We start from the raw sequence: 25239 nt of genomic DNA, 5'->3' as shown, positions 1-25239 counted from the left end.
TTAATGCGAGGTCAGGTCTGCTATGAACTCTTTGTACCAATCACAGAGCCCAACTGCCGAGTCATTTGCGATCATCGCATGTACTGCCTCTCTTAGCTTCTTCTTGCTTACCTAAGTGAATATGTTAGAGTTGTCTTTTCATGCATACAGAGCAATCAGCATAATTCTAGTTGTAAAGTTAAATTAAGTCATATCTACAGTGTAGTTTAAGTTAAATGGAGCTGCGTTGTGGATTGCTATTAATCTACTGCCAAACTTACGCATTGTTAAGTCAATATTTCAGTTTATGTGGCACTATGTTAACCACTGCTTTATTAATTGGTTTCTGCATATCATGCTCGCTTTTACATTGAGCATGTTCATAGTTTCACAAAACACATTTCAATGCTAAATTTAATCATTTGATTGTGGTTTTTTGATCTGGAACTAATTTAACAAATTATAATTGTAAGCTTATAAGAATTTTTCAATACCATGATCACATACTACGGTTTCAATAGATCAAGCAAATGTTGCAATAGATTAACTTCCTGTTTTTGTAGTCTGGCAGTATTTAAAAACGACTACCTAATTTCCTTAACTTATTAAGTAAAGAAATAAACGTGCTGACTGTTGTTTTTATATATTATTATATTACTTTCTTGGCAATAATTTCATTTCAAATAGAAATGCTTCTCAAGTTTTTACTATGAATAATTACTATGAAATCTAAAGCTAAAACATGAAGTCTAAAGCTGTAACACGAAGTCTAAAGCTATGATATGAAATCTAAAACTATAACATGAAGTCTGGAAATATAATATGAAATTTAAAGCTATAATGTGAAGTCAAGCTATAACATGAAGTTTAAAGCTGTAACATGATATCTAAAACTATAATATGAAATTTAAAGCTATAATGTGAAGTCAAGCTATAATATGAAATCTAAAGCTATAACTTGAAGCCTATAGCTATAATATGAATATAAAGCTATAACATGAAGTCTAAAGCTATAACATGAAATCTAAAGCTAAAACATGAAGTCTAAAGCTATAACACGAAGTCTAAAGCTATGATACGAAATCTAAAACTATAACATGAAGTCTGAAGCTATAATATGAAATTTAAAGCTATAATGTGAAGTCAAGCTATAACATGAAATCTAAAGCTATAACTTGAAGTCTAAAGCTATAATATGAATATAAAGCTATAATATGAATATAAAACTATAACATGAAGTCTAAAGCTATAACACAAAGTCTAAAGCTATAATATGAAATCTAAAACTATAACATAAAGTCTGAAGCTGTAATATGAAATTTAAAGCTATAACGTGAAGTCAAGCTATAACATGAAGTTTAAAGCTGTAACATAAAATCTAAAGCTATAATATGAAGTCTAAAGCTATAACATGAAGTCTAAAGCTATAACTTGAAGTCTAAAGCTATATCATAAAATCTAAAGCAATAATATGAAGTCCAAAGCTATAACACGAAGTCTAAAGCTATAATATGAAGTCTAAAGCTATAACATGAAGTCTAAAGCTATAACATGAAGTCTAAAGCTATAACATGAAGTCTAAATCTATAACATGAAGTCTAAAGCAATAATATGAAATCTAAAGCTATAACGTAAAGTATTTATTTACCTTTCGAGAATTGTCAGTATAGTAAAGTTCTTCCATGAAAATCAGTCTGCAGGGTCTCTGAGTTTCATCCAACTATATTAACCAGAAAATTACACACATTTGTATTAAATATGTGGTTTACTGCTGTCTAGTTTATCGCTGTCTCTAGTTCCATTGTATGATGTGGTTCAGGTTTACTGTTAAGCTTCAGACACGTAATGATCATATGTCATCTCAACTACTCTCTGATGTAAAAGGAATAAAAGGAATTGGCACTAATTTAACTGCTACTAACAGTAAGCCCAGTGATGCCCAGGATTTCTATCATTATTAATCAGATAGTGAGCAGACATGCCCACACACGCATGTACACACACACATGCACATGTGCACGCACACAAGCATGCACACACACACACACGCACACGCACACGCACAGATGTTCTCGTACAAATGCAGGCAATTGGGGACAGTGCTCAGATTTTGTCGGGAGTTGGATTAAACTATATATTTTTTAGTTTTTTATAAGAAAAAAGGGTTTAAAAGATTGGGGACGTCCCCAATTTCCGAACGTCCCCAATTTGTCTGTTAAATTCTGGTGTGAGTCCCCAATTGCATGCATTTACAAGTTCACGCACACGCACACACACACGCACACGCACACACACACACGCACACACGCGCACACACACATGCACACACACACGCACACTTATGCACGAGTACACAAGCATGCACATGTGCACACACAAAAAGCATGCACACACACGCACGGACGAACGCATACGCATGCACATGCGCATACACACACAAGCATGCACACACAGACGCACACATATGCACACACCCCACATGTATGCACCACGCACACACACAATGACAAGGTAGGATTATTAATATAGATAATTACTATTTCTGCAAATGATTTGGTATTTTTGTAGTCGCTATTATTTAATCATAGGTTTATGTTATGTTAAAAGATTTACTAACATGAAATTTGGAAATGGTTTTCTATTTGGACTTTGAGGGGCACAAACAAACTTTGTGAATACCATCGTGATGAGGAGCAGCAGGTAGTTAGAACACGTATGTGACACAAGAGCTTGATGAAGGATGTGATGGAAGTAAAAATGGAAAGGAAAAGATCAAGAAGAAGGAAGAGAATGGTGATGGATAAAATGTGGCGAGGACAGCCCTACTATCAGACCAATCAAGAAGCAGGGAACTGATATTATTGGAGAAATTGTGACATAAGGATCCTGCCTACATCAAAATACTTTAATGAGGGAACAAATTTAAAAATAACCCTCATACCATGTATGCAATTAACTAACAACATGAGTAAAGTGTTTTTTATCAGTTGTATCTAGTAGATAATAAATGCTGTTTTTATTTATGACATTTCAAAGCTAGCATAGAGCCTTGCGCAATGTTACTACTAAAAGGTGCAATAAAAAGTGAAACCAACTATTGGTGTGACCATCATAGTTATTGTAACGTGTAAAGCGAAAGTACTTTTGTGTGCCATCACAGTACAATAAATCATTTGTGTTTCTATTCACAATTAATGCCACTTGGAAAACAGGTAAAAATGACATTGGGTGACTTTTTTGTCCAGCTTTTAGAAGTCAAACTTTTTCGTCTTGCTGTCATAGCAGCTGATTGAACATATCAAGGTATAAGTATTTTTTGGTCAAGGCTACTTGCATGTAGAAGTAAAACTTTCTGACACAAAACATGGAGTTTCTAAAAGTTTCAGTACTTTGTGATGCTAGTGCAAGCCATTTCAGTGTTCTACTAAAAATTTAAAAATGCGTCACAGTAATCAATAAATCACTTTCAAGTGTTTTTATTCACAATTAATGTCACTTAAAAGCAGGTAAAAGTGAAACCGAGTGACTTTTCTGTCCTTTTAGACTTTCAAATTTTTTTATCTTGCTGCCTTAACATCTGATTGAATGAACTAAATCGTATTTGCTGTCAAGGTTAATTGCATGTACAAGTGAAACCATCTGTCACAAAATATAGAGTTTCAAAAGGTTTCAATATGTTGTGATGCTAGTGCAAGTCCTTCCACTGTTCTGCTATAAACTTTAATGTGACAAATAAATTATCCAATGAGCATGAAGAATGCTGTGAGAAACTAGTGCAACAAGTAAATATTCGTCTTTACTTACAGCTGAATCAATAAACATGATGAATAAAGCAAGTTTTAAATTTAACTCAAGCTCATCTGTAAATTTACAATAGAAAAGAATCAAATTTTAACCAAATTTCTTACCTGATGTGTTGTGCTGTATGCTATTAATTCTTCTTCTGTTGGTCTCACTACATCTGCTTTTAGCCTAAAAGAGATGAAGGCCATTTCAATAGAATTACATACAAATTATAAAATGAAATAATTACAATCGTCATAGAGAAATACAGCCAAACCTCGCTGCAATGTCATTTCCTTAATATATCACTTTACCTTATGTCACCTTAGAGTGACTTCAGTCAAAGAGATTTTGATTGATGACTCGTGACATTTCTTTTTGCAAAATTAAAATAGCTTCATCTGTATGAAACTAGTTCAAATTAATTATACATACTTTTTAATTATTAAATCACAATGTTTTTGCATGTAAAACTTGTGTAAAAACATTGATATGCCACAGTTATTTTTGAAACATTTTTCATTCTTAAGATTATAAAAAGTGATACAACTTAAATCTTTCCCACTTTTAACCAGCTAATTAAAATTCAAAATTAATTACAGTGTATGTTTTCAAGTTATATTCATGTGGACAATGACTTTATAAGCAGCTTGAATCAGTAGATTTTTGTTTTGTATGGAAATAAAAACTATCAAATTTACAGGTCGTTATCATAATTATTAATATTATAAGTTAACAAGTGATACATGTATAATTGTTCTTAGGGAATGTTATTTATTTAACTACTAAAGCCATTTTAACAGATTAAGTTTCATCTTTTGAATTCTTGAAAGAATGTCTTATATATAAGGTAAATTGTCTTTCAACGAAGATGTTTTTGTGTCCTTATTACCACTTGATAGAATTTATTTTCAACCTACCAAAAGTCCACTAGTTACTAAACATATTTTCTAATAAATGCCTACAAATTCTATAGAGACAGAGCTTGTTGGGGCAAGCTACATTGACATATAACTTGCAGCCAAGCCAAAAAACATAAGAAGCATCTGTTTTGTACTTTATACACATTAAATTTAATTTTGCGGTAAAAGTTCCACCTTACGAAATATTAAGTTTTCAATTTCATAGCTTTCCTTCCATCATAGAATTGAACTACACGGTCAAAAGTTGCTGTAAACATAGACATAGAACTTACTTGATACAATAAGTCAGTTCATCACCATAGTAATCATTGCTTGACCCGGCTATCACCTAAAAATAGACTTGTGAACATTATAAAGAGATTTAAATCTTCCTGTCACAGCTAATAGTCTCAAGACTGGAATACTGTGATTAGTTTTTCATGTCTTCTTGGTTATATTTCTATTTTTGCTTTTAATATAAATGTTTAAAATTTCAATACAGTATTGGTCTAGATTTTTATGATTAATCATAGTCCTACAAAGTGTTACATAGTTAACATATCTTTACCACTTTGAAGCTCAGTCTTGTAAATAAAAGCATGGTTCTCTGATTCTAAGTTGTGTGAACAACTTTCCATTGATTGTAAAAGCACTTAAAATTCACAATGAGAAGCACAATTCTTTTTTAACTGAATGTCACTTCAAGCTCCAAACTTGTAGAATTCAATGAAAAAAATCAAATATAGTAAATAATTTTTTTTTCAAACTCTTTCAAAAAAGTGATTATTTAAAGATAGCAGAAGAAACATAATGACTGCAGTACACTGAGTCTTATAGAGTATGTTCATTTGTTATGAATAGAAAAACAAATTGTTTTAGTATCAAGCTCTTCTTGTTGAGGAGGAGCTTTTTAGCCTTGTCTAATTCCAAGCACTCATTACCAAAAACTTCAATTAGTCGGTCATTAGAAACTTGTGCCTGTCAGCAGCCATTTTTCATTTCTCGCTCTGGTGAAATGCACTTGATATTTTGGAAATATCTCGAGAGTTAGCCATCTAATAGACGTTAAACTTTGGAATTATACTAAAAACACGTCACATCACTAAAACTGGCAAACATGGCTAAAACTTCACAACCCTAACTAAACTGGACTTGGGCAAAACTAAGGAAAACTATGCAGCTGAATTTACTAGAGCGTAGGATACGATGGGAAAGCAACTTCCCAAATTATCTCAGCCCCTGGCTTCAGTGTTAAAACAGTTTAGAATTTATAGCCGGTAATAAGAGATAATCGCAGAGAGGTTGATAAACGACAAGCATATTTACTCTTACAATGGGCTTTGTGAAACGACCTTACTTGCTGATGTCTAGATAGTACAAGTTAACTTCTGCATGCAGACAACCCCCACTTCCCCGAAATTTGCTTTTACAGGATTTCAATTATCCAGAAAACATCGGAGTTCGAACAATTATTGTATGCCGCCATGTTTGCTTGAAGAATGACAGCTTTGACTAATAGGTGGCTTCACCAGTTTTGCATCAGTTTTCAACCCCGCTTGCTAGTGTTTATAAGTGATTCTGGAAAAATCGGTGCTATTATTTTTCAGTACAGACCCAATTTTGAACGCTCAGAATTTTTAATTTCCAGAAATAGCCCAGTCTGTGTTATTCCGAGCAAACAAGGATTTGTATGGGTTACCAAAGTTACTCTTTTACATAAAGTTATTCATGAAGCTGTCTATATAACTAGCTAATCAGACATGCTATGAACATTTATTTGGACAAAATATCAGTTTGCAATAAAAATATTTGTTTGCTTTTGTCCAGTGTAACTTTAAGCAAGTACAGGGGTTTTACGCTTTCAGACAGCAGAAGTGATTGAAAAAGCTGAATTTGGTTGCTAAGGACATGGATATAATTGTTGTTTGTATGTTATAGGCAGGCTCTGCTAAATGCTGTCTAAAACATCTAAAAATGGTAAATTGAGTGTTAAAAAGCTTTTTATTAGACTAAATGTTTTTTTCTATAATAGGTTATGATAGTTTCAATGCTTAAGAATAGTGCCACAATTATGTTCTCATCAGCTGTAAAAAATTTTCAATTTAAAAAAGCTAGCGTAGCTTTGTGAGATAACAATGTTTTCATCTCATTATACCATCATTCTAGTATCTTTAGCGTCAGAGCTCTAGCTACGCTGACAGCTATGAAGCCTTTTTAAAGCATTGTTTGTACAAAATTTACTTTCACTGTGCTAACTGGAGATAATAAATAGAAATATTTCAATTATTTTTATATTAGCGAACTTTCAACAAATTTCCTTAGGTAAACTGTGGCTGCTGATCATTTAGACAAATCTTATTCATCTACTTCAGTATTAACCAATAGTCAGCCTGGCATGGTCTAGGATTTATTTTATTTTTAATAAGATAGTCTACAGGATGGTGCTTAAGAGGCTGGTTCACAGGAACCAGAAAGAGTTTTGAAACTAAGTACTTTTAGTGACACGGTGGAAGGCATAAAGCATATGCGTGTTAAGTGTAGATGAAATCGGCTAGAAAATGTGGATACGCATAATGTTTTCATTGGCTATCTGATGTAAACATGCACTCACACACACACACGCACGCACGCACGCACGCACGCACGCACACACTACTTTTGCCCTTTAGCTCTGCACCACCAGTTTAAACCCGTAACAGTGATTATTTTGCTTTTTCAACATGTTGCCTTATGCCTACCGATTTGTTGTCAATAGCAGTGATATCTTTCAACTACCCTCTTAATGCATGGATTTTTATGCAAACAAAGTTTGGTTACACTTTTATAAAGTTGTATTTTCTCCACCTATATATAATTTTGAACATTATTTGATGACATAAACTCACAGATATGTCGTAGATAGCAGGGTGTTGTGACATGGCCTCCTCTATAGGTCCAGGATATATAACATCTCCCAAGACTTTGAATCTAATAGCATCTGCTGTTCTACCTTTGATGATGAATGTGCCATCTTCATACATCATTCCCATATCTCTACATACAGATTGTGTGCCTTCACAATAGTGGTTTGATGAGAATGAGAATTATTATAACATCACAAAACAATATTGTGCACTAACATTTAATTGAACTGACAGAATTGGCAACATTTCCAGCATGCACCATAACCAGGGATTAAGTTTAGGATTTATTTAATTTTCAATAAGATAGTGCTGTAGTACAAATGTAGATTTTCAACACAAATGTCTACACTGCTTTCCAAACAACAGTCAATTATCAGATTCATGAAGCTAATAATCAAGGTGCAGACAGTTTCTCACAATGCATTCTCACCCTGTTTTAATAAATCCATCTTTAGTGAAAAGATCTTTTGTCAATTGCTCTTGTTTCCTGTATTCTTTCAATTGACTGTAAGTTTTCACTTCCACCATGCCATCTTCACCAATGTCCACCACCTCACCATCAGTGTCAACAATCCTTAACTAAAAAAGCAAAACAGAGCTAAGCTTGATTTCCTAAGGCTGCTGCATATTTGTGGCGTCCACCATACACTCCCCTCCATCAAAGACTGTCTAATTAATACAAAAGGGTGGAGTAACCAGCCGGCCCTGTCTCAAGCTGCTCAACATCGGGTTCAAGGCGGGTAATTTCTTGACTAATCAACTGTTTATTGTCAGCGGATAACTGATGATCTAGTGATCTTGTGGCTAGGATCCTGGGTTGTCTGGTCTATGGCTAATCTTCTGTTGTTTGATAAATCCACTCTCCGTATCGTTCCAGTTTCTGTCTGATACAGGATGGACGATGGTTTGGTTCTTCTGTAATGGTGATCAGATTTTCCACAGCCTGGGGGACATCGTTAGGTGTCCGGAGTCCAGGTCTGTATCTAACTCAACGTGGCTTTTTAGGTGGAAAGGGTTTGTTTCCTCTCTCCCTTCACTTGGGGATGTGCTGCAGGAGGTTCGGAGTTCGAAACCTCATACAAGTTTTTGGTATTGACCTGCGGAGTTGCCTTTCCCATTTCGTTGAGATCAGCTGGACTCATTTGGAAAGGGAACTCCAATAATTCCTCATCATTTTGTGGGTGGTTTTTTCGCGAGGACCGAGCTCTCCTGGCCCCTTTCATATTTGGCCCTATTCGAGGCTCGAGCGTTGCTGGAGCATGTGCAAGGTTTTCCGGGCAAGCATTATATGGTTTTAACCTGGACTCGTGTTGGGTTGAGGTTTGGCCCTGTCTTTCCACCACATAGGTGTAGTTGGCCCAGGCGGCTTTGCCTTGGTAGGGGCCAAAGAAATTATCTTGTAGCTTAGGGCTTGCCTCCCTTTGCCGCCGCCTGTTCACCAACCACACCCGTTCTCCAGGTGCGAACCGCGGCAGCTTCTCTTGATCCGCTTGTCTAGTCTCCATCTGCGCCTCCCTTACAGCTTTATGCGCCTCTTTCAACATCTGTTGTCTCTGCAGCACGTATTTGTTGGTAGATTGCAATTTCGTGGGAGGGGGTGAAATTCCTAAGGCTGCTGCATATTTGTACATAGAATGCTAAATTATCAGTTAGCGCTATACAAACGAAAAGGTTTACAGCCTTGAATAAAAACCAACAAAAAATTTAAATAGAGTTTTTGTATAGAAAGTTTCCAAAGTTTTTTGGTACCTAGTGTTTACTATTACTTATGTAATATACATAAAATTTAATTACTATGCTCTTCAGATAACCTCTAATGCCTTTTTAACAATCTAACCTCTCCTATTTAATATGTTTCCTAACAATTTCAGACTCTTCCTTGTAGGGCTTCAGGGCATTTAATAGTGCAACAATTTATATCCCCATGATGGTCTAAAAACTTTGCAAACTCTGATAATTTTAAAAGGTTGGTATGTAACAAAGTAAACATTAAAAAGAGCTGGTATCTCAGTGAGGCTTCAAGCTTGCCACAGAGAAAAAGTGGTTATTCAACACAACATACGCATTCACTTTTTAATATGACAATAGGAATATTGTATTGAGCATTACTTAAAGTGGCTAACCGAAACTTTATGTAGATTACAAAAGATATTGTAAACTAAAACCAGAACTTGACATGAAATCAGGAGTTGTTTTCTTCTGCTAAATAGTTACTACCTATAAGTGTTGAACTTCACAGTCAGTATTGAATGTTACAAACCTGTGTGTTGGGTTTTACCACAAGTCTGGCTTGCATACGGGCTTCTTCACCTTCCTTCGTGTCATAGACTGATGTCGTTGCAATAACGAATGCCTCTGTCATTGCATAATCAGTCTACAGAAAAATGAAAAGGTAAAAATGAGGGGACGTACTCTGTCTCTAATAAATGCACCCTAAAAATGTTTTTAATTAATCAACTCAGTTTTTAAAGATTAATATTCCAAATTTTCAGTTTTTTCTTATTAGCAGTTTAAATCATTTCTTCATAAATTTTTTCAAGCTGTTTGTAGTTTATTCAAACCATAAGAAATTTAAACAATGTTTTATAAGCTTTTATTAACTCCTCAAATTTCAAACTTATGTACTGACAGCATATTATACACATAGACACAAATATATGTATAGATATACATATAAATAAGTATATATAAATTACCAAATTAATACATAAAAACAAATAAACAGATATATATATATCAATAAACATATAAATAAATGAATATATTAATTCACATATAAATAATTGAATACATTATCAAATACCCAAACTGATAAACATGTTAATAAATAAATGCATTTATAAATAAATGAATATATTATTAACTTTGTAACTAAAAGAATATTCAAATAAATAAATAACTAAACATTAATAATTATATTGATAAATATGTAAATAAATGAATCTACTGATAAATATATAAACAAGTAAATATATTAATAAATATATAAACAAATAAAATAATAAATAACTAAATAACAGTAATGAAAAAAAATCATATAGGCCTAATGGGTAAATAGTCAGGCCTACCGCTAACAGCACTCTACATTCTGAAAAGTGCTGATTGTTATAAATAACTACATATGTAGAATAACTAAATAACTAAATATAACATAACTAAATATGTAGAATGTTGAAATAGTTATTTCAACACATCTATGACAGAGCTCATAAAAATGTCGATGGCTCATTGGAAGACAGAACTACAATGTAGCGGCCAATGGAAGAAAAGCTGGTGAATGTAAAAATCAGGTGTGGCATCTATCAAGGTGACTCCTTATCAGCGATACTCTTCCGCATATGTGTAAACCCTTTAAGCAATATGCTGGCGGTGGTTAAATATGAGGGTTAAGTTTAAAAGTGACACCAAGATAAACCATCTCTTCTGCATAGATGGTAGGTAAAATTTTCTGCACTACCAGTCACAGAAACCAAATTATCTTTCATGATGAATCAATAACTTTTGGTTACTAGCCCAAAAAACACATCATGGTATTTCAGTCTTGGCATTTTACAACAAATTCCCACTTTTAACAGTTTTTCAAAGTTTGGCTCAACTGCAATGATAGTGTATTAAGCAAATGAAAAAGCGTAGGCAATGAGGAGCAAACAGCGTGGGCAGAAACATAGTTCTCTTCTTACAAAAGCCATTCCTTGAAAGCATTCCTTCAAGTTTTTTTTGAAGCCTCTGGAGACAATCTGTGCCCCGTTTAGGAAAAACTTTATTGGCGGAAAGTCAACTTTGTCATTTAGAATGCAGTTTCTAATCATGGTACTGGCTGCGCCTGGAATCATCAAGTACTGAACTCTGCAACAGAATAAAAAAGAATATAGTTTTTTTTATCATTTTGTAGCTGTGGAATCTTTACACACAACTTGTACCACATAACTTCTTTTAACTTTCTTACTTGTCAATCTACTTCCTAACATGATGGTCTGCTAGTTGGCAAGTTGCTATACATGAAGAGTTTAGAATAACAAAAATAACTCAACATACCGTGAAACAACTACTTGAACACCATAGTGCTCTATTTTGCAACCTTTTCTTATAGGGACGTTTTATTAGAGTGATGTTCAAATAGAGGGTGCCGCTGTATTTTCTGACTAGCTCACCAGAATTTTAAGCCGATAAATTAACTCTTTTACAAGTGAATCGATGCTAATTTTACCTATATTTTGCTTTCTTCTTTGAGTGGAGTGACATTAATGCTGTTGACCTCAGCATTGTTGTTAAACCATTTTTTATAAGCAACGATATGTCAGACCAATGATATACAGCCCCCAAGGATAGCCGACGGCTATCATATGGGCGGGGTCTAATGATGGAGCTCTGTTAGGATTGTGCTAGCCTGGGTTTCGGTGCAAACACAACTCTCACGAGGCGGTCACGTTGCCTTGTTAGGTTCTGGAAAACACGACTCGCTGTTATCGTTTCATCAGCTCATTCAGTCAGTAGCCCCCGCGATTCACAATAGCAAACCTTGAATTTCTACAATGTAGGGGTGATACCTAACAAAAATAATGGATCCATGCAAATTAAAACATTTCAAATTACCTACTTTTAGTAATTTTAAAATTGGTAAAGGTCGTAGAATATGCTTAAAGTTGAATATAATTTACCCGCACAACAGCCTTTTTTCTTAGTTTTTGATTAATATTTTACCACCCCTAATATAAAATGACAAAGTCTTTCATCATTTTCACATTGTATTACCTGGCTAATAAGATGGGACAGTAGGCAAAGCTGTGCTGTGTAGTTTTCATACTCAACATCTAAATACAAAACCGAATTTTGGCTATTTTACGATTGTGACTATTAATACCACGATTGCTTGCGAATGGCAACTGACTGATCATAATGGCGACAATATTGGGATACTATATTTATTTGACAACAAAATGAATTCAACATATAAATAAAATAACTACTATAGTTCATAATATTTGTAAATTTACAAGGGGCTTTATTCAGCATATTTGTTTGTTCGGGTGCCGTGTTCGGGTTCATTCCAACAGAGCTCCATCATTAAACCCCGCCCATATGAGAGTTGTCGGCTATCCTTGGGGGGCTGTATATCATTGGTCAGACCAAGTTAAACAAGGAACTACTTTGAGTAGCAAAAAATGTTACCCGAATACCATTATTGATTAGTTCAATGGTGGCCCTGTTAAAGTTCTATAGAAAAAACCATGAAGCTTTGAAGTCAGAAAATGGACTTAGGGATGCCATAGCGATGACTGCTATTATTTCATACCGTGTTACTGAAAAGTATTCTCATCGATCATCAAAACACTCTAAATTCTTCATGTAAGATTGTAAACCACATTATTGACAAATCTAAAAACAATGGATAGGATTTAGACCGTAGTGACTTCAAATCAGAGTCTAGTTCAAATGACTGTAATGATTGATTTTCTCACATACCCCGTCACTAAAACCATGGCAACAAAGAATGAATTAATTGTTGTATATTTAATCGAGTCATTATTAATACCGTTTCTTGGACACTTTTCTGATCACAATCTATAATGGGTTCTTAAAGATCAAAGAGTGTCAAAGTGGCTGCTAAATAGAGGTAGTGTTCAATTAAAAGTTAGCACTATATTTTTCAACCCTTCTCCGATAGTGGCGTTTTACATGTATTAAAGGTGGCGCATAAATAAAACTGGCATTTAAATAGAGGTTTTACAGTACCTGAATAGTTTAGATTAACAAAGATGACTTAACATAAGTAAAATTTAATAAACTCTTTCTGTCTTTGATTGATTAATATTACTTTAATAAATGGCATTTGCAACTTAAATCATTTTATTTTTTATTGGAATATTTAAAAACAAATACAAAAAATAATTTTTTGAAAAGATTTTATACGATGCTGATTTTTAAAATTTATAATGGTTCCACCATACCAAATTTTTAATTTAAACTTTATTCATTGCTTAACAATGTTAAACTAATTATTTCTCTACCATGCAAAGTGTGGTTTAACAGAAAAATAAAGCATTGGCATTGCTCATTACTTCACAGCACACAGCCAAATACCTTAAGATTTAATAATGCTGCAGCTTTTCTCAAGTTCAGCAGCAAAGATTGTTGCCTGTCTTCTGATCAACTATTTTTTAAAGTATATAATTATGTACTTGATTGCAATAGGTTTACGTGTGGTAAGACTAATTGGTACTTTGGAAACTTAAAAACCTCAGTCAATGCCTGCTTTTTGAAATCTACGTGGCAAAGAAAAACTGTCCAAATGTGAGTTTGGTTTGGTTTTCTTTAAGAAGTATATCACCACTTGAAGATTCTATTTCTAGCTGACTCACCCTTCATCAATAACACTCTGAGTGATGACTTTGCTACTCTCGCCAAGAGGAACATCCATCTTAATGGCTGGTATAAAGACACACTTGGAAACTTTACCTGCGAGCACCCATGCTGCGCAAGAGTAACTTATCATTTCATCTATGCTCGGGTTCATCGTCAGCATCGGCTGCAATGACTTTCGAGTTTTAAACACTTTATCAATGACATAAGAAATAATTGTCTGCAATAAACATTTTAATTAGCAGCAATTCAGAAAAAATTTGTCAACAATAAAAAACATGTAAGTCTAGAGCTTATAGATTAAATAACTGAGATGATTTCAGAGTTCTCGCTCAGCTAAACTAAGGAGACTTACTCTAAAATACCTGCTACTTCTATTCAACAATGAAATACTGTGATCAAGTGCTAAAGAAGTATGACAGGGTAAAAAAAGTAATTTTCTTTTCATAGTCAACAAAAACTTTTTTATTCACCTGCTCAGTTTTTAAAAATGAATATGCCGACTGAAAAAGGTTTTCACAAGTTAAAAGTTTGTATTATTTGTTCACGTATGTTGTCAAGCTGTTTATAGTTCATTCATATTATAAGGAATTGAAAAAAAATTATATGTAATGAACTTTTATTAAACCCTCATATACTGACAACATATACACACAGGCATATACTGTATATATATAATTCATATTATGTCACGATTAACCAACAGCTAAGTACTCTCCATATTACAAATTATACCATAAATGTATATAGCATGATGTATCATATATATTATATATTATATATAATATATAATATATATATATATATTTTACAAATGAAAGCGTAAAATCTGAGCAGAGTATGAAAATGATACAAAGATAAAATCAGAGCAAGTTAAAACCAGTAGAACAGACCATAACTTTACATAAAACACTTTATTACTAATAGTTTCATGCTTGGTAAAAGCAATCTTCAGATAAAACATTTCTACCAGTTTTGGTTACTTTATATACAGCTAGAACAATTAAAACTACTGAAACTTTTGTAGCTGGAGGATTATGGTCGTTAAAGGATTTATAGAAACATCAGGTTTTGAAATTTGACAGGAAAATATTGCCTAACTGTCTACAGGGGCTGATTAGTTCATTACGCTTGTTCAATGATGCTAGGTGTGACCTGTATATGATATAGAACTTTAGTTATATATAGGACTAGAATTTTATTTCCAAGATTTAAATAACTGTAGCTAGACATACACAGACCGACAAACAAACTTTAAAAAACATATGTATATACATACATACATATATATATATATATATATATATATATATATATATATATATATATATATATATATATATATATATATATATATATATATATACACATATATATACATACATATATATATATATACATACACATATATACATATATATATATATACACATATATATACATACATATATATATATATATATATATATATATATATATATATATATATATATATATATATATATACTTGGGGATTATGCAAAGCAACATCAACCACGAAGCCGAGGTACGTCACAAAGCCATTACCGAATACAAGAAACGCCTTCGTCAGGTCTTACGGAGCCAGCTCAATGCCAAGAACCAAGTCATGGCAATAAATACCTACGCACTGCCAGTAATAAGATATCCAGCAGGCATAATAAAGTGGACTGAGGAAGCCATCAAAGAAACAGATATAGCAACTCGTAAACTGCTGACCATGCATGGACCACCCCACCCAAAATCTGATACTACTAGATTGTAGCTTGATAGGAAAGATGGCGGTAGGGGACTCAAAAGTGTACAACAGACAGTGAAAGAGGAGGAGCAAAGCATCAAAGCATATGCAGCCTCCATGGCCATCTCAGATAAGTTACTAGCTGAATTTCAATCGGCTGCTCTTACAACGGACCTTCGCCCTGATGATGAGGAAATTGACTGGCACACGAAACCTCTTCATGGTGCTTACCACCAACAAATATCTAAGGTTGGCGATCTTCACCAGACATATATGTGGCTGAACAAAGGAAACCTAACGGCCAATACAGAGTCGCTAATCATGGCAGCCCAGGAGCAAGTGCTCCCAACAAGGCAACTCTAAACGAAAATCTATCACACTAGAGACGATCCTAGATACAGACTGTGCAAAGATGCACCTGAGACCATTCAACACATCATCAGTGGATGCAAGCAGCTAGCAGGGAACGCATACACTGAGCGGCATAATCATGTCGCAGGTGTTGTGTATAGAAGTCTATGTGATGAGTATGGCCTTAATAAACCACAACACTGGTGGGAAGCTCCTGGTAAGGTGAATGAAAACGACTGGGCTAAGATCCTCTGGGACTTCTACATCCGAACTGACAAGCATGTCCTAGCAAACCAACCAGATATAGTGGTGGTAGACAAGGAGAACAAGAGGGCTACTATAATAGATATAGCAGTACCCAATGGCTACAATATAGCCAGCAAAGAAAAAGAAAAGGTAGAGAAATATCTCTCTCTTGGAGAAGAAATTGAAAAATGCTGGAATGTAAGAACAACTGTAATCCCAGTAGTCATTACGGCACTGGGCGCAATAACACCGGCACATAAAATGTGGCTTGCCCAAATACCAACAGCAATCAACTCAGGTGAGTTGCAGAAAAGTGCGCTATTGGGAACAGCTAAGATCTTGAGGTGAGTGCTCAAACTCCCAGGTCTCTGGTAGGAGACCCGAGTTAGAGCAGAATTTACCACCCATACGGGGTATCCGGGGTGAGGAAACAATTTTATATATATATAATACTAGCGGTGCTACCTGGCATTGCCCGGGTATTAAAAACCAGCTTATAAACAATGAGAGGTAATGAAAGTTGAATGCCAGTTACTATTAGTCTGGCACATTGCCAATGGTTAACTCGAGTACGCTTACTAATAAGCGCTACCTACGTTACGCCATGAATTTGTGTTGCGATTGAAATTGGTCGCTTATTTGCTTACATATAGCGACATATATTTTCTAGCGAATCTATTAAGCTCGTGTACTTTAGTTAGTAAGGTGGCGGACTGGTGAATGGGAAGATCTGAGATCAAATCTTCTGCTTTACGGATTCTTTATTCCAAGATTTCAATAGCTATAGATGCACATTTATATCGACGAACGGACATACACACAAACTTTGAGAAATATATATTAATTTATATATATATATATTTTTTCCTTGCCTGAGCTCTGAGCTGCACTGATGAGGCTTCAATAGCCAAAACAGTACTGTCTGTAGCATGAGTATATGCTCCCTCACTTCGATTTGGTTGAGCACTCTGTGAGAGGTGCGGCACTATTAGCTTTTGTGCAAAGCTCAGCACTTTTGTGATTTGTGCACTCTGGTGTCAGCACATTGACTTTCCTAAAGTCTGTGAGGCAACTTAATTGTTTTATGGCAGAAAGTAAACTTTCATTGGTAATGGGATTAGTGTCCATTGCCTGCTTTGAGCTGCACTGATGAGGCTTCAATAGCCAAAACAGTACTGTCTGTAGCACAAGTATATGCTCCCTCACTTCGGTTTGGTTGAGCACTCTGTGAGAGGTGCGGCACTATTAGCCTTTGTGCAAAGCTCAACACTATTGTGATTTGAGCACTCTGGTGTCAGCACATTGACTTTCTTCAAGTCTGTGAGGCAACTTAGTTGTTTCATGGCAGGAAGTGAACTTTCATTGGTAATGGGATTTGTGTCCCTTGCTTGAGCTCTGAGCTGCACTGATGAGGCTTCAATAGCCGAAACAGCACTGTATGTAGCATGAGTGTATATGTATATATATATATATATATATATATATGTATATATATATATATATATATATATATATATATATATATATATATATATATATATATATATATATATATATATATATATATATATATATATATATATACTCGTGAATTATATATATACTATATATATGTACATGTATATATATAATATATATACATATATATATATATATATACTGTATATAGTGTGTCCAACAATTATTTGGACAGAAAATTGATTCGTATTTAACATAATATTTTAAAAGTTAGAATGTCAAATGTTGTTATAATATAACAACATTTGCCATTCTAACTTTTAACATATTATGTTAAATACGAATCAATTTTCTGTCCAAATATTTTTTTATTGCCCAGGCAACGCCGGATAGCACAGCTAGTATATACTCTACAAGATGAATTTAGAAGGATGAAGTTAGAAGGGCAAATGTTGTTATAATATTATTATAACAACATTTGTCCTAACTTTCAAACTACAAATTATGAGAGAAGTGTTTTGTGTAGTTGAAATAAATTGAAAGAAAATAAAAACAACTGTTAAGGTTTTGAAACTTTGTCAAACAATTAGCTTTCAAACTTCATATCACGAGGAAAATGTTTTGTGCAGGTCAAATAAATTAAAAAAATAAAACAATTTTAAAATGGTTTCGATGTAAATGTGAAATAATTAGCAAGTAATAGCTAGATTAAGTCGGTTTTGCTACAATTACAATAAAATATGATTCTGTAATGATACAATTAATACGAACTGAAAAAACGAAATCAAAATTCTGAATATGTTGAATTAATAGTAACAATTTCTTGCATAGATGTGTGGGGGTATAAGAAAGGTTACTGTACTACCAGAAGCTATCCATCAAAACTCTGAATACCACAATACTGGTAGGGCAATATACAAAAATGATATATTGTAGTGTTTTTGTCTGATCGAAGGTGAGAGAATCTAGAGGCCTTCCTACTCGAGATAATACAATTGTCCGTGTGAAAAGTATTAACCTTTACAGCGATTTAGCATTTGAACTTTACGAAAAGCCGGAAATAGAAGTTCACAAAAACGCAAAAAGGCATCGCCTTTCATAGAGGTAATAAAATTTAATCGCCAAATTCTAATATCGAGAGAGTCTATTGTTGATATCGTTTTGCCAAAAACAAATTAGCCCTAATACAGCAAGGACAAAAAAACATCGCGTTTTATAGAGATTAAATAAGTTTATAGAGTTGTAGTTAAACATCATTTTGGTGTGAAAAAAGAAAACGATGTATATGTTATGTATAAAGAGTGAGCAATTGTATGAGCTTCCGCGGTCTCGTGGTTAAACTGTTAAATTATCAATCTGTGTTCGCGATCTTCGTGAGTTCAAGTCTAGCATAATGTGGAATTTTACATAGGCCTACATAAGTTTAATAATTATAGCTGGACATACCGAAAACAGAAAACATACTTTGAGAAGTAATATATGCATATAGATATTGGTATTATTAATATATATATATATATATACATATATATATATATATATATATATACATATATATATACATATATATATATACATATATATATATACATATACATATATATATACATATATATATATATATATATATATATATATATATATATATATATATATATATATATATATATATATACATATATATATACATATATATATATTATAAAGTATTGGTAAACCTGATTCAGTAAACAAAAAATTCTTCATTTATCAACCAGATTTAATTATGAGTATTTTGATTGATTTGATTGATTTACTACTAATCTATAATTGATTTACTACTAATTTGTATAGTAAGAATAGTATTTGTATAGAACATGACAAAGATTGATTTTTTTCTGCACTCAGCTGATTTATACTAAAATCTTTTTCTATTGACTAACTCCAACGCTAACCAAAATCTTACTTGGCCCATTACTTGGTAGATAAGTGATTAGTATCATAACTTCCTCAGCAGTTTTTATATTGCTAGCTCTTAAGATTCTACAATGACTGGTCTAAATCTTATTAACCGAACACAAAAAGGTTTATGCTTTTTTCAAAACAAATTGAAAGTGTACTACATGTAGTAAAAATTGCTTAGTACTAGTGCTAAAATTACAACTTAGTTTTGATGGTACATAAAACATAGATGTAGCATTTTTAGAAAAGCAATTTTAAGTTATGTAGTATATAGGCCATCTGCTGGTGGACAAGGGTTTCAGTGTGTAATACATTTGAGTATAAGCCTATTTTGTAACGCTAGCCAATTGTGGTTATAAAATAACGTTTTGGTGACATTCCTACAATGGCACAAAAATGATGAAGTTGGAAAGAAACTCTAGGAAAGAAAGTTTTTCAATCAAGACACGGAGTTTCATTAGAATCTAAGCGAAAACTTGAACACAGTGAGAAATAATGTCAAATACTCTAGACAAACCGAACTAATCTCAATAGAGCTTTTGTAATATAACCTATGGGTTAAAACATATAATTACTACATAGTGTAAAAAGTAGCTTATTTTTACTTAAATCAATTGGTTTAGTGCTTAATAAATATCGTAATTTTTTTCATAAATCATGAAGCATAACCTGAGCTGAGTTGAGTTTAATTAGTTAATGCTGTCAGGAGTTGATTTAAATCGTTTGTTACCATTATAAAATTTCTCTTCCACTCTTACAATTGTTAACTGAAATGCTAACAGGCCGTGATGGTAATTAAGACATTTCCCGTTTGCTCTTTCAATGTGATTTAAAATCAAGAAACAAGGTAAATCTAGAAGATAGCAGGCTAATATTAAAGAAACAACAAAACTGCAGAAATTTATATTCCTGTTTTTAGATTCTGTGTTAAGAAACCATAGCAGAGAATGAACTCAGGCGGGCAGAAAATGGACTCAGGCAACAGAGACAATGCTACGATACAATACAAATCTGCAAACTTTATTTTTATGTAGCTGGGAAATACTACTCGAAGTATTAATTGAAATGTTAAAAATAGATACTGTATTTTTTATATTTATAATACGCATGTCTTCTCTTTTCATAAACCTCATCAAGGATGATCAAAATCGAGTTAGAGTTATCTCCTCTTTCAATAAAAGAAGATAACTTACACAGTATATAAAAAGCACAATATAAGTTTTAAAGTTGGTACCTCAAGATTTTCAGTTCTTAGTTGCAGGAGTTCATTGGCTAAAGAATAGTGACTGTGAGCAATACACTTGGGCTTCCCTGTGCTTCCCTGCAACAGAACAATTCCATTAAAACATCATCAGGACCTGCTTGCGCTGTTTGATGCTCATTACTTCACATTCAGATACAAACTTAACATTACTTGGAATCTACTTCTTATTATCTCTCAAACCAAGTATGGTTAAAAGTTTTAGTACATATTTGGCTTTATATCCCAAAAAACCTTCCCAAGTATAAAGTTCAAAATTTTTCAAAATATTGCAGTTTTGTAATAAAAGTAATGAAATGGATTAACAAAATATAGAAATTTAAAGATAATTCATCTTAAAGTTCATTTAGCCTAAGTGATACAGATAAAAATATATAGAGATCATTACCCCACTGATCTTTTTATTCACATTGAACTACAAATCTTTGCATCATCGACTCTCCATGTCTGTTCCCAGCTCCAAAGTAACATAACATTATTATTGACTATAACTTAGATAAATTAACTTGCAAATAACATATAACTTATCATGTTTGTTTTTATACTGTTCTATATAATATATTTGTTTTCATGCTATGCATAATCACCAACAGCCTTTAATAAAAAGCTACACTATGATTTTAGGCCATTTAGCAAATTAAATTGGCCACATTACATGCTTAAAGAGATACAGTTTAACCTATTTATTTTACTGGATAGGTCAACCACTTTAACACGCCAACCTCAAGTTTGTATATAGAGACTTGACTGTACACGTCAGGTTCATTTGCGATGACATTGTTCACTAAGTATTTTTCTTTTAGTATTGAAAGGTTTGTCATCAAGTTCCTTTTCAGCTATTTTCCTATGAAAAGGCATTCAAATGGCTCGCCTACAATGTTTATTCTGAGAGTAAGCTGTTATCACGGTTAGCCTTGGTACCTATACAAAAGGCTATACTTAGTACCTATTCAAAAACATTCATCATAGACCATAAAATTAATAGTTCCGCCTAAAATATTGCCACAAAAAATTTAAGATATTGTTTTATCATTTCGCGATAGCAAATTAGCAGTTCATTTTTCTTTTTACTCAGAATTTGCAGCATAAAATTGCTGGCTCAATCTTTTTAAACTTTCAGTTCTGCATAAATGAAAAGAAACTATGAAAGCAGTTACTTAAAGGTATATCTAAAGCTAACACTTATGAACTTCTTCAACATTTGGGAGCAGATATTCATGATAATCGTACTTCTACACTAAAAGAAGGTTTCAGCCTTTAATTCAAACTATGAAAATGACAGCAATGTTATTTCGAGGTCAGATGTACTGAACTACAACAAATATTAAACATGACTTCTGTAATTTGACTACATTCGGTCTTGTGCAGAACTTTCTGTTAATTTTAGAATTTAAATTGAAGAACTTTAAATGGAAGCTCCAGCACAAAAAGATTTTGTAGTAAAAGAGTTAATGCAGAGTAAAACATATCAGATTTCATACACTTGCACCATCCTATAACAGTATGACTACCTGGCTACCCATACCTAAAGTAGTAAAAATATGGCTGGAATTTCGTTTTAAGCTCTCAAAACAAAACCAATTCTTGGTGAACCAACTAGAAGTCATTACTTACCGATGAAAAGAGATGATGGAGTCGATATTCTGGTTTGACTGACTTTTTGGCTTCCTCAAGTTGTTTATCTGATACAGACATTCCTATCTCTGTAAGTTGACTGAGAGGGTTTAGACACATGTGTGCAGGTGCCCTGTCATTGTGGGAATTGTCATAGAATATATGCTCTATGAAGGGAAGTCTAAAACAACAATCATACCTTGCAGCACTAGTTGTTTTAGTTGCTACTATGTACAGTAAAACTGTGAGATCCGATGTTATATTCTCTTTGTATGTCAAGTTTAACACATAAAGTTACATTTATATTGTATGTTAAGTTTGGATATTTACTTTATATGTCCAAACCGTCGCATATATTGAGAAGACACATGAGCGAATGTGTAGGGTTGGCAATAAATAGGGTCAAAGATAGACTTCCACTCAAATTTTAAAATTTTAAAACTTTAGATTAACTTCATTTACTTGTTTTTAATTATTTTTCATTTAATTTTTAACTTCAAGTAGCTTTTTCCCTTTTAACATAACATATATGACAAAATCAAATTTTGAGCAAGGTGCTTCAAAAACCTTTTATACAAAGAGAAACATAAGTCAAGGTTTAGTTGTACTAAAAACTTAATAAATAATAATACTGTAACCAAAGTAAAGTAGTAGTTCTTTTACAATTACCAAAAAAGATTTGCTGCCTAAACAGATATCAAATTGTTTGAGCTAATCTGAGTTGCGTGCATGAAATTTCGCGTATCATCTTATCCAATAGTAGGTGACTTTCTAAGAATTAGAGTGAGTTCATAGTCAATACCTTGTATTGAGTATGAACTCACTCTAATTCTTATAAATTGTATAATGATAACACCACTGATGTAGTATTCTCATTATACATCTCAGTCGTTAAAATACTAGTCCTGCAGCCAAAATCATAAAGAAAAATATAGATCAAGCGATTCAAGACTACCAATCACCATTGCCAAAGTAATGCACATTAGAGTGACTGTCATGGATGCACAATGAAATATCAGGAAAGCTTGACAGCCGCAAAGTTTCCCAACATATCTGCTTTGCCTCAGCAACGTCATCAGTGCACATAGTTGACAAATAATCGCTGAAATGACAACTGCCAACACACTGGGATCCAGCGTTAACCAGCCATTACCGGCTAGTTGTAAAGAGCCCATAACATACCAACTAGCAGTAACCTCCTAATGTCATGACACAACGTAATAGCCTCTGCCCTTGTTTGTCATTGGCTAACCTGCTTTAGCATCATTGACAGTACTGAACACTACAGTGGCTAGTAGTATACAATTGTTAAGTAAGTGCAGAATGGAGTAATATCTCAAATATTGTATATGCTGTCAGAGGTCGATACCAATATGAAAAAACATCACACTCCCATGCAAACTCACTTGTCAGACTGTGGATAGGCGTCGGTTTCTTTAAAAAAGCCTAAAAAGCTGGTGCAAATTTTGCCGGAAATTCCTTCTCCCACCACTACAGCTCTTGGTGCCATGTTAGGTAGGATGCTTGCTATTGATATGTCCATAGGTGTATAAATGTATGGGTGCTGAAACAAGGTTCTATATTAGTAGCAAATCAATGCTATAACACAGTGGAAAAGTCACACCCTGGAATATTGGAAGACTAGTATGATGACATATTGTAATATTTGAATAAATACATTGATGCATTGTTGCATTGACACATTGATGCATTGACACATTACTGCATTGATGCATTGACACATTGATGCATTGTCACATTACTGCATTAATGCATTGACACATTGAGGCATTTACGTATTAGTGCATTAATGAACTGATGCAATGACACATTGAAACATTGATTCATTGCCACTTTGATTCATTGACACATTAATAACTTGATGCGCTGATGCATTGATGTACTGAAACATTAGTGCATTGATGATTCGATGCAATAACACATTGATGTTCTGACACATTGATGCTCTGACACATTAGTGCATTGATGCATTGACACATTAGTGCATTGACTAATTGACACATTAATTCATTGATGAGTTCCTGAGTTGATGCATTGTCATTTTGAGGTACTAGTATATCGATTAATACTTATGCTTTTGCATTAAAACCAATGATCATTCCTGAATGTAGTACTCTAGAAACATTATAATAACTGAAATCAAAACTCTTCTATAACTTCTTGTCAGTTTGGTGCCATCAATTTTGTCACAGAGAGGCTTTGACACGCTGACATGTCGAATCAGATTGTAACACAAACTTGATTCGATGCGTTGTCGTGAGTTTGTTGTTATTAATAAATCCTGGCATACAAATGATATTGACGGGTTTTAATACTTTAAATAGCACAGATCTTATTGATAAATGATCAATATATCAAAAGAATGCTCAAGTCTGATACGGTACAAATAAGTTTAGCATAAATTGAATTGACACAATTGCTCGAACGGTTTTAAAGATTTACCTGGTTAAAAACATTTTTATCTAAAAGAGACTCGGACCCATAAAACCAACCAAAAAAGTTTTGAAAACATTGGCTTACAAAATGCTTTGAAAAATGATACAAATGTAAATTAATAGGGCAAATATAAATGCAAAATTTCAAAATTCGGCAATATTTGTCATCGTCTTTGACATAGCAGTGCTTAAAGTTCGATGCCACAAACTAACTAAAATGGTTGACTTA

The 25239-nt window shown here is 33.4% G+C and overlaps 1 protein-coding gene across 1 annotated transcript in view; it reads right to left on the bottom strand.

Moving 5' to 3' along the window:
* Positions 1–25239, bottom strand: part of LOC137407989 (putative acyl-CoA synthetase YngI) — a 30578-nt gene continuing 5339 nt past the window's right edge. The window contains exons 3-13 of the mRNA XM_068094378.1: positions 23961–24118; positions 22555–22735; positions 20914–21000; positions 13927–14093; positions 11248–11413; positions 9828–9941; positions 7998–8146; positions 7550–7697; positions 4958–5013; positions 3888–3951; positions 1–111 (exon numbers count right to left, since the gene is read on the bottom strand). Of these exons, the coding sequence (XP_067950479.1) occupies positions 1–111; positions 3888–3951; positions 4958–5013; positions 7550–7697; positions 7998–8146; positions 9828–9941; positions 11248–11413; positions 13927–14093; positions 20914–21000; positions 22555–22735; positions 23961–24118 (1401 nt within the window). The remainder of the gene's footprint in view (positions 112–3887; positions 3952–4957; positions 5014–7549; positions 7698–7997; positions 8147–9827; positions 9942–11247; positions 11414–13926; positions 14094–20913; positions 21001–22554; positions 22736–23960; positions 24119–25239) is intronic.

Source organism: Watersipora subatra, chromosome 11 (assembly GCF_963576615.1).
Source record: "Watersipora subatra chromosome 11, tzWatSuba1.1, whole genome shotgun sequence".
Classification (NCBI taxonomy): domain Eukaryota; kingdom Metazoa; phylum Bryozoa; class Gymnolaemata; order Cheilostomatida; family Watersiporidae; genus Watersipora; species Watersipora subatra.
The sequence above is the reverse complement of the archived record's forward strand: the minus strand, read 5'-3'. Positions and strand labels throughout refer to the sequence as shown.